General features: G+C 40.3%; 1 protein-coding gene across 2 annotated transcripts in view; it reads left to right on the top strand.

The window, feature by feature from the left end:
• The first annotated feature begins 1,221 nt into the window (after positions 1-1,221).
• Positions 1,222-11,372, top strand: part of ndufv3 (NADH:ubiquinone oxidoreductase subunit V3) — a 16,971-nt gene continuing 6,820 nt past the window's right edge. For both annotated transcript variants that reach the window (XM_050048326.1, XM_050048325.1), the window contains exons 1-2: positions 1,222-1,367; positions 5,150-5,261. In XM_050048326.1, coding sequence (XP_049904283.1) covers positions 1,323-1,367; positions 5,150-5,261 — 157 coding nt within the window. In that variant the 5' untranslated portion in view covers positions 1,222-1,322. The remainder of the gene's footprint in view (positions 1,368-5,149; positions 5,262-11,372) is intronic.

The raw sequence follows: 11,372 nt of genomic DNA, 5'->3' as shown, positions 1-11,372 counted from the left end.
AAGTATTCTGAATCTGAATCTGAATCTGAAAGTGAAAATAAATGACTTAGAGCTGCATGTTTACACAAAATTTTGCTTTAATCTCATATGTATAACACCACAGTGCTCATGGGAGCCTGGACACAGAACTGTTTACATTATTAGGTCATATTTACAAAAAATACAGTGTACAGTAGTTAGTATTATTTTTAGGAGTCTGCCCAGTCCTGTCGAAGTCCTCAGGTCTGAAGTGACAGCTGCAGATGACTGAGGAGTCACTCGGGACAAAGTCCTTTCTCCTCACTGCTGCTACCCATGCCCGTCTTCTATCAGTGTTTTTTGGGAAACTACACACAAAATAAGTGTGTCAGAAAAACGCAGTTCCACATAACTTGTAGTTACAATTCAGGCCACAAGTTAACTACTAACGTTATACTGCGTTATGTCACGTTGGTGCCATGAAACAGATAGTTGACAATTTGGAATAACACATACACCGACATAGCTGTTTGACAAAGCATCATAATTTTATAAGTAATATTATATAAATGTTAACCTTTTTTCTTTAAGTTGTGTGACATAGCGTTAAATTAATTTGGCATTAGGACCAGATCAGGACAGTTACTTTACTTGATTAGCTTAAAAGAAGGATCAGTTTTTAAGATATATATCTCATTAAACATGTTCGTAACAGTAAAATATTGTAAAACAACTTCTTACCTGTGAAATGCCATTCCCTTCTGCTTGGTTTTAACACTTTTTTCGTTCGTACACCCTAATGCAGAGCAAAAATGTGGCATTTTTGCCGAGTCTGACATGGGTCTGAACCGGTCAGAGCACCTAGGCAAGATGGCGGCGGTATTGACGCATCCCACAAGCCATGGTGCGGCATCTATGTATATATATCTATGAGTTCTACTTTTTGTCCAAAACAATAAATGAAAAAATGAATCTGCAAAGAAACAAAATCGGGCTCGGGCTGTTATTTGAATTTGGTTTTGTCGTTTTTCGTTTTTTGATTCTGATAAGAAAAACGGAAAAACGGCTCCATTTTCTCGTTTTTTCCGTTTTAAACCAAAAAGGAAAAAACGGGAATTTCCGTTTTTTCGTTTTTGGTTTAAAACGAAAAAACGAACTGCCTGAAGGTACCCTGACCCTTGGTCGACAATGATTTATTATTATCATTTTTATTATTATTATTATTATGAGGATACAATCATAATACAGCCCTAGAGGTGACTACGAAGTGAAAAAGAAACCTGTGGTTTGTTTACAGTGTATTTGTGGAACCGTTGTGTTTACCTCACAGTTTCCGACCGGAGCATAAATACTGGCAACACGAAATGGCGACCTCCTTGCTGCGGGTAGGGCGACTTGGTGCCCTCAAGGTAACAACATTTAAACAACCTCCGCGACATTTTACATGTGGTCTGTTTGGATATGATACCCCAACATAGGTTAGTATAGTTCGTAAGAGGTGGTGGAAGTGAAACGTTAACTCCACGCGGGTGTCTCCGTCCTCCTGACTCCGAGACGTGTTCTTAAGAATACCACCTGAAAAAAGGGCAGACTGTAACGGTAGTTCTCTAACCTTAACTACACCCGACATAGCCGCGAGCTAATGCAATTTAAACATAAGTTGTTTTTTGTTTTTTTTTAACATTTTCAACATAACACATTTCATTTTAATGCGCTAACCCAAAGCTTCCGGTTGGAAGAGGCTAATCACAGAGCTTTCGCACACGACCATTTAGTCAACGGGGCTGCTTTTCTATGTACATAGCGTTGCGACTATCATTTAGGCTTAGTAGCCTAAATGATAGGCTAGTACCTTATGAAATCAAAGACACACACGTGTTTTCTGTTTAGGGACTGTTCGTTACTTAAGAGAGAGGGGGCATGTCAAATATTTTTGTAAGCACTGGGGAGGGACTTACGTGTTTTATTTTGGCTTAGAGGAGGAGCATTCAACTTTAAATGGTTGTATCTTGTATTTTTATTTTACTGGCAATGTTTGAAGAAAACATGTCTTTCAAGCCTGCCTGCATTTTTTCTATAAAAATTGCCAAAATTACACCATTTATCATAGCCAGAAACTGTAAGAACAGAAATTATTGTTAGATTTCCAAATTTCCAATGGTCTTTGGACACATCATGTGCAATGAACATTTCCCTCAGAAAAAAAACCATAACCGAATCTGAGTTTAAAATAGTCAGTATGACTACACGCACAGATTAGATTAGATTAAATAGAACTGTATTGATCCAGAAGGAAATTCAGGTGGTTAGCTGCATTACATTCACTCAAAACAAACAATAAAAACAGACAGCAATAATAACACCATAAAAAGGCATAATAATAACACAAACCCTATAATAAATATTAAAAAAAACATGAGGTAAAAAAGTGAAGTGCTAAAGTGCTTGTTGGACTCATTTCCATATTAAAGTGCTTAGCAACCCACATCCTCCACCCTTCCCTCTCCTCTCCTACCAGAGGAGTTAAACAGTCTGATAGCCCGGGGTACAAAAGAGTTTCTGAGTCTGTCAGTGGAGCAGCTCTGTGACAACAGCCTGCCACTGAATTTGCTCCTCTGCTGTGTGATGGCAGTGTGCAGAGGGTGGCTGGCATTGTCCAGTATTGCCAGAAGTCTGGACCGAGTTCTTTGTTCCACCACTGCCTCCGCAGAGTCCAGCTCAATGCCTACAACCGAACCGGCTTTCCTGATGATCCTGTTCAGCCGCTAGTTGTCTTTCCTCCTGGTGCTGCCTCCCCAGCAGACCACAGCATAAAAGAGGACACCAGTGACCACTGACTGGTAAAACATCTGCAGGAGTTTTGTGCAGACATTGAAGGACGCCAGCCTCCTCAGGAAGTACATCCTGCTCTGCCCCTTTCTGTAGATGGAGTCGGTGTTCAGTGACCAGTCCAGTTTGTTGGCCAGCTCCAGCCCAAGGTACTTGTAGGATCCCACAACCTTGACCTCTACCCCCTCGATGCTGACTGGCTGTGGAGGTGGGGACGGTCGCCGGAAATCAACCACCATCTCCTTGGACAAAGTCCTTCACTAGGTTCCTGTACTCCTCCTCCCCTCCTCTAACACACGCCACAATAGTAGTATCATCTGAAAATTTCTGCATGTGGCAGAGTTCTAAGCTGTGCTAATCAGCTGTGTATAGGGTAAAGAGGAGAGGAGACAGTGCTGCCGGTCACTGTGGTGGATACACTGCCTCCCAGCCTGACAAATTGTGGTCTGTCAGTGAGATAGTTGGTGATCCAGGTCACGAGGTGTGGGTCGCATGCTGGTCAGCTTCTCTTGTAGTAGGGGGGGGCTGGATCATGTTAAATGCGCTTGAGAAGTCGAAGAAGAGAATCCTCACAGCGCATCTCCCTTTGTCCAGGTAGGAGAGGGCCCGGTGTTGGAGGTACAGGACAGCATCCTCCACCCCTATTTTCTCCCGATATGCAAACTGGAGGGGGTCCTGGGCGTGCGGCACCTGAGGTCTTATACGGTGCAGTATCAGCCGCTCCAGGACCTTCATCACATGGGAGGTGAGGGCCACAGGCCTGTAGTCGCTGGGCTCGGTGGGACGACCCAGGGAACTGAACCGGCTGAAAAAGGTGTTGAGTTCATTTGCTGTCTTGATGTTCCCCTCCACTGCTCCAGTTAAGTGGAGCTACAGTTATAGCTCGACTAGTCCACATAATTGCACTACTGTCCCAGTGTACAAGCACAGGAGGAAAACCGATTTTTTGCCTGAAGTATGTCAGACTCTGCTACAATAGGTTGCGATATGCCCCCTTTCTGCTTGTTAATAGTGGACCTTTTTCCTGTTGACCTATTATGTAACAGACCAAACAATGGACAAACAAGTTAGCCACAATTAGCTAGCAGCAAACTGGTACCACATTGGTCCCTCCAAAATGCATGGCTCTGGATGTACCTCTCGCCATGTTGTTACTGACTTCTTCCGTTGTGCGTTTAATGCTTTCAGCTTCTGGGTCAAAACCCAGGACAGAAACTGTGGAGCATGCGCAGAGCCCCTAGGCCAATTTGGATCTGATTGACTGTATACATGTAGGTGTAATTCGCCTCCCAAATTGCATTATTTGGGTGTGTTAGTCCGAATTTAAGAAATTTGATTTAGTATTTCAGTCGGACTAACAGGTTTACATGTATTTTAAAAGTCTGGTTTTTGTTGAACACAAATCGATTTCCTCTAATGCCATATAAACTTACTGAGTGATATTTCGATTTGGCCATTACAATTTGGCCAAAACTAAACCTTTTGCACTAACTATCAGGCATGTACCACAAGAGTGAAAAACTGAGACCTTATTCAACTCCAGGATTCCAGAATTTAGTCACTCAGGGAGGCTCAAGGAAAAGTATTTGTAGCTTCAGAGAGTGGAATGCGCCCCATCAGGACACTGGCCTACAGTGTGCCAAGTAGGTGGAATCTGCATACTATTTACAATTATTGTAGCTGGCTAGCTAAAGAGCAACCAGCTACCGTGTGTTTTCCCTGTAGACCGACGTTTGTTTTGTCAGCTGATGGTTCCGTGGTTGCAGCCGCTGACCGACAGACTACACTCCTTTTAAACAGCTTTTTGGGTGTTCGCTGTTACATACTAAGCGATGCATCAGCACACTGAAATGGAACACACCCAGTGTCAAAAAAATAAATAAATAAACAAAAAAAGGAAGTCATACCCCAGCCACCTCTCTCCTCTGACACAAAAAGAACAGTCCTGATGAAATTACGTTTTTTTCAATTGTCATTGAATTTGTGTCCTCAAGTTTCCTAGAAAACTATTTCTGGTTTTAGTAACTACTTGACAATGTCTGTTTTTGGCTAATCGTGCAATAGAAATAACTGACAAATAAAGTTAATTCATTAAAAAAACAAAACAAAACAAAAAACACTATTGCTACAAAGCAGTGCTGCTCATTGATTTGCAACATTACACTCAATGAGCAGTACACGAAGACATTGCAATTGTTTATCCAGATCTTCTGCCTAAACTGACGTATAATAGACAAACTGTATGATAAATGATGTGCTCTCATCCTCCTTTTGGAACAAGAGCCAGGGTAGATATCATTAAAGATAGGGTAGCAACATCAGTATAAACAATTAGGAAATCAACCCAACCCCTCCTCTGCAGTGTCTCCAGTTGGAGAGCTGGGGCATCCTGAGGAGTCACACGACTGCTTCGTTCTGCACTCAGGCTGAAGAACCACCAAAGCCAGCCAAAAAGACAAAGAGTTCAACAAAGAGTAAGGCCATTTGACTCTGTTTTAGTTTAAAATTATGCACTTAAAAGTGTTGCTGGCTTATTGCTATTGTGTATTAATGATGTTTTACCCATTTATTCTTTTTTTCCCCATACTGTCACATATACATGTATGTATGTTTTATGATTTAGTTATTCTGATTATAAGGTTTAATGGCCTTAAAGGCTTAACTTTTTTTACAGTGCAGGAAATGTGCCAAAAAGTCTCAGATTTGATTTCTCTTCCAGTCATTCATTCCCTCTAGCATTATTCACTGTTAAAATTCATTTGTGTTGCTGATTGTGATTAATTGTGAATATGAACTAGGGCTGAACGATTTTAGGAAAATTTTTCAGGCAGATATTGCGATTTCGATTTAATTCGCGATTTTTCTTCAAATCAAGCTTCCATGCAATATTCACCATAGTAACAGATTTAAAACATGACAGAAAATGACACCATACCATCAAAACATTAAATGCTATTTACTCTAATGAAAGGATGAATACTAAAGGTAAGAATTGCTTCCAACATGTATTTATTGCCAACTAAGAAACATGTATGTACATTTTTTAAAGTCCTTGACCAACAGCAGTTATTACAACTGAAGAACTAGAAGAACCATCTTTGACTGTCTTAATTTAAAACAAGTAGTGCAAAAAAAAATCTTAATTGTGTTAAGTTAAAAAGTTAAATAAAATACAAAAAAATTCCAAAACAAAACGATGCACTGTTAAATATGTAATAATAATAATAAGAAAAAGAAATCAACAATTCCAATGAAGGAAAAAAGGATCTTGCCTTTTTGTAAACAGTCTTACAATCAAGTAGGTAGGTCAAGGTCAGTCTTTTATGGCTCAAGAGAGCTAGCTTATCAACATCTAGAGCAGCAGTCAAAGTACTTTATTCAACCCTAGATTAAGAAACCTGGACTATCTTTAGGGGAAATTGAAAAGTAATGGTAATATAATAAAACTCTTACTAAAATAAAATGACCCTACCTCTGCCCTTCTGAAAAATATGTCAGAAATTAAAATAGGTGGGTCATTCATTTATGGCTTAGCATCACCCAAAAATTGCACATCTACTCTGTAAACAATAGAAGACACTGCAAAAACTGAAAATCTCACCAAGAATATTGGTCTTATTTCTAATCTTTTTTCCTGAAAAACAGCAAATATCTTTTTTAACAAAGACTGACATCACAAGTCAGGGTAAAGTGCAGAACAAATATAATCTCAAATCAACAATAATAATTGCTTCCCTGACATCTCTACATCACTCTTCACAGATTTTTTGTCAAGAAAACCAGCATGTCAACCTTTGATGGTTTTAGACATGAGCGCTGACATGTGACAACATTGCCACTAGCACTAAATAATCTCTCTGATGGCGAACTGGTGGCTGGAATGCACAGGAATTTACGAGCCAGTTTGCTCAGCCATGGAAAGTTAACTTTAGGCCCGTTTCCACTGAAGAAGTTCCTGGTAGTATTTGGGGGGCAGGAACTACTACAGGAACGTCCTCTCGCTCAGCCCTCTCAACCAGCGTGTCTCCACTGAGAGAGCGGAGTACGAGGAAGGTTCCTGTAAAGTTACGGGCTCTGGATGTGACGTAATCGTTGCGCGACCATTTTGGCCGGGGGACGTAGGGACGCCGTTAGCCGATAGCGGTGTCTGTAATAACTCACTAAATGGCCCGTGAAGAAAATATTTTTTCCAGCGGATGTCTTAGTTACAACATGATTGAGCTAAATGGAGTAGTTTCATGTCGTATCCGACAACGGGAGGCTTTTAACAGATGACGTCCTGATGTTAGCTTTGATGCTGCTGTTAGCTGATGCTTTCTAGACATCGTGATTTCCCATAACTGAATAAATACCACACATATCAACACAAAACTGCTTTGCTAGCTCAATCATGTTATAACTAAGATATCCGCTGGAAAAAATATTTTTTTCACGGACCATTTAGTGAGTTTTTTTTACATGGCGGTGGAAGCTATGAACGAGCTAACCCTCGTCTGCTGAGTTTTAAAAATGCCGGCTATTTTGTTGCTTTCTGTTGACGTCACATCCCTCCTTGAGTATATCCAATCAGCACCAAGTAAACCCCAAGCCCCACCCAGGAGTCTTTCGGGGCCGTTCTGAGTACCTACCCCGAGGCAGGGACTTGTTTAGCCCCCGTAAAAGTTCCGGAACTCTGTCCTTCGGGGGTGGTTCCTGCGGTGGAGACACGCATCAACGGCCCCGGCCCCGTAAATTTACCCCGAAGTTCCTGCGGTGGAAACGGGCCTATTGTGCACTCTCCACCAGGCCAGTGGATCTTCCTCTCCATCAATAGTAGGAGTCATCAGGTAGCTGTCCAGCTCAGCTTTAATCAGGGTTCCTACGCAAGTATGGAAAGTATGGAAAAGTATGGAAATAAATTTGATCAATTTCCAGGTATTAAAAAGTATGGGAAATGAAAAATAAAGTATGGAAAAATATGTATGTTTCCAGACTATTACCACTGTTCTAAAATACTGTTTTCTAAAATAGAAAATTAGGTATTTCCAAAAATAATTTAACTGACAGATGCCCTTAACGATTCATAATAAATCCTATTTTTGTCACGCTACATGATGGAACTGCATTGAGGAAGGAGAGAATAAAAATAAAACAGCTGTCGCAGGTAAAGCAACTCTAGTCGCAGGATGTGTGTCACTGCTTGCCTGCCTTTCTCTCTCCCGCGGTCTGTCACTCTACTGTCTCTGCTCTGATACTCGCTCTCCCCCGGTCGGCCTGTACTACGATGCACGTTTAACATAGCCAGGCTTTCTTTAGGTGAGCTGGCTTCACAGAGCCTAACAGCGCCCATCCAGGATAACCAGTACTACAAAGCTGGTTATCAACTCGCTCTGTCATCTGTGTTTTCCAGCAATGAGCATGTTCATGTGAAAGAGGCAGAGTTGACAAAGCAGCAAAAAGCACGCACATCCACGAACAAAATTGTGCAGGTGCTGAGCTCAAAAATGTGGAAAGCTGAGCAGGTAAAGAAAAGGCTCGCACACTGCAGGGCTCCTCTTCAGAAAGAGGCGGAGTTGTTAATTAGAAGGACATCATCATCATGAACTCATACTCATATGAGATGAAACGGTAGCCTATCTGTAAAAAACTTCTGTTTCAGTGACAGCAAAACAGTTATTTTCAACTACGTAACAACAGCCTGTAATCATAGGCTACAACTGAATAAAATAAGACAGATAAAACAGATAAAAAATCCTTGTCAATAATTTTGCGAACATCAGCTTGTCTGATTTAACAGATGTAGAGACTAGAAATAATAATAATAATAATAATAATAATAATTTACAAATATTAAAAGTAGGCTAAGGCACATTTAAGAATTATTATGACTTAAGTACAGAGTATTTTTCGCTATTTAGTTTGATGACAGGATGAAATCATTCTTAATATCACATACTGTAATAGAATTTTAAAATAATTCCAGACTGTTTCTGCTACCGAACCAAAGAGTGTAAAAGTAGTTAATGACTGATGAGGTCTATCTGATCGAAATGTTATATTTATAATCATGGGAGCTAATTAACAATGTGGGTTATTTCTTTAGTTTTTATTTCCAGTTATCAGGTGTCTCAAGTTATTCTGAGCTGCAGAGTGTAAAATCATCCACACTGTCAGCTGTCACTCTGAGGATAAAATAAAGTTTACACCATTAAAATGCAGCTAAAATCATCATTAGGATATGTGTTTAGTGTGGTTATAAAGCATCTCTCTGTTTGTTAGAAACTGTTTTAAAACCAGAGTGGAAATAGAAAACTTGGAACAATAAAATATTAATACTGACCTATTAACATATAGCCTATATTGCTTTTTTTTTTTTTTTTTTTAACACTGTCACTTTGTTAAGCAAACTGGGGACTTTTGCTCATGACATTCTCTGGCCTTTTTAGCTTGGTTAATGCATATTTTAGATATTTAGCTTACTGTGGCCAAAATTGTTTACAGAAACACAAAGTTCTTCATATATCTAGCCTCCTAAATTTGCTCCCGAAGTGCACCAGATTGATGTATTTTAACTTTAAAATAGTCAAACTTTTCTTCCGGGGGGGCATGCCCCCGGACCCCCCTAGAAGTTCAGAGGCTCTCTCTTTTTTCACCATACCTGTGTTTGCATCACTGCATTATGGTTCTTGGCTACAATCGGCTATTAAGAATAATTAAATATGATGTGTAATATGATACACTGATATATTTGCTCAGATGTTGCATATTCTCTGGAAAAAAACAACAACCGAGAAGTCTGGAAATTTGGGTATGGAAAAGTATGGAATTTTGAAATTCCAAATGTGTAGGAACCCTGTTTAATGGCATCCTCCAACTGCATAGTGGAGGAAGGAGGAGGCACAGACCTGCTCTTCAAGAAGCTGCCCAATGACCGCTTTCCCTTCCCTACGGTGGATGTGGATGGCTCTGCCTCTGCTGCACCCTGGGGCATGGCATCTGTGGTGCTGACACGAGCCCTCTTTTCCTGCAAAACACAGAGATGAGAGCTGTCAAAGTTTTGCAGTCTGATGTCATTTTGAGCAGTTGGGCATTCTATGTAAACATTGAAAAATGGCAGTCAATATAATAAAAATATCACTTGTATTGATGTGGCATTTTGTATTATTAAACTACACAAAGAAACAGGACAAGTTACCTTTCGTGCCACCTGTTCCATTTCGATCTTCACCCTTTCTTTGATGTCTGGGAGATTCTCTGCACTGATGTAGTATGTCTTGAATCTAGGATCAAGGAACGAAGTGATGTCCAGTAGCTCCTGTGTGGCTGGGTCGCTGTATTTAGCCTCAATGTAGCCGAGAGCTCTTGACTTGATTTCCTTGGTAAGGTCACTGTCCTCATCACTTTCAGTCAGGGTTGATGTTCTCAGGAGATGAAGAACTGGCTTCAGGTATGACACGCTTACATAGGCTTCACCGGACAGGGCATCTGTAAACTCCTGAAGAGGACCAAGGGCATTGTTTATTGACTCAAGGACATCTGTGTCCTGCCAAGTGGGGACCAGGTGACGTGTCTTCTTGTCTTCAGACAGAACCTGAGACAATGCCTTGCTTTGCTCCAACACCCTCCCGATCATCTTCTGCCTTGAGCCCCATCTTGTCGGACACTCTGTAATCAGTGAGTGCTCGGGTAGATTTAATTCTTGCTGTGCCTTTTTCAGTGCTGACTTCTTTTTCCAGCTATGAGAGAAAACGCCAACCAGCTGTTTACAAACTCCTGTTGCCCATTTCACTCTTGCATCATCTTTGACAGCATTTTCTGGACAAAAAAAATAACAAGAATAACAAACATTAAATGAGCATTACAGGCTGAAAATGTAATGATAATAATGGTAAACTTTGCAAGGCAGATTTTCTAGCAAGAGAACAAAGTAAGTCCAAGAAAACCATATTATAGACAACAGTAAGGAAAGCGATAATCAAAAGCACATAACACATTGCTCATCTAATATTGATGAAATAAAATAAATCTGAATATATATAATATATAAAATAAATAATCTATTACTTGTTATTATCATTATTAATTATGCAAACTAGGTATTTAAGGGCTTCAAAGCAAAAAACGAGAAAAACTATACTGAAAACAACAAGCACACATCATCACATTAAATCTGTATGTATAAATTAATACACACACACACACACACACACTCATTTACACTTACCAATGGCAAGATGCAGCCTGTGGCCAAAACATTGAAGTCTAGTCCACTGATTAAGCTCCATAGCTTTGATGATGTTTGCTGCATTGTCAGTTGTGATGCACGTCTGGTCCTCTTCTTTCAGACCCCAGTTTGATAGACACTCTCTCAATCCATGGGCAATTAGTTGGGTCATCTATAGCAGTTCCGTTACTGTGGAGAGCGAAGGTTCGTTTCTCACTGGATTTGTCATCTATAAAGGTTAAAGAAAAAAATTAGCCGGGGTGCCCCTCACAAAAATGTGGGGAAATTTTGTGAGAGCCCTATATCCAAAATGGCTGCCGTCAGCCAAGCTGGAAATTTAATGGTTTTGCCCACAGTGCTGCATAATACATGGTTTCTGGGA

Source organism: Epinephelus moara, chromosome 7 (assembly GCF_006386435.1).
Source record: "Epinephelus moara isolate mb chromosome 7, YSFRI_EMoa_1.0, whole genome shotgun sequence".
In the NCBI taxonomy this organism is placed as follows: Eukaryota; Metazoa; Chordata; class Actinopteri; order Perciformes; family Serranidae; genus Epinephelus; species Epinephelus moara.
Note: the sequence above shows the minus strand (reverse complement) of the source record. Positions and strands in the feature narration are given on the sequence as shown.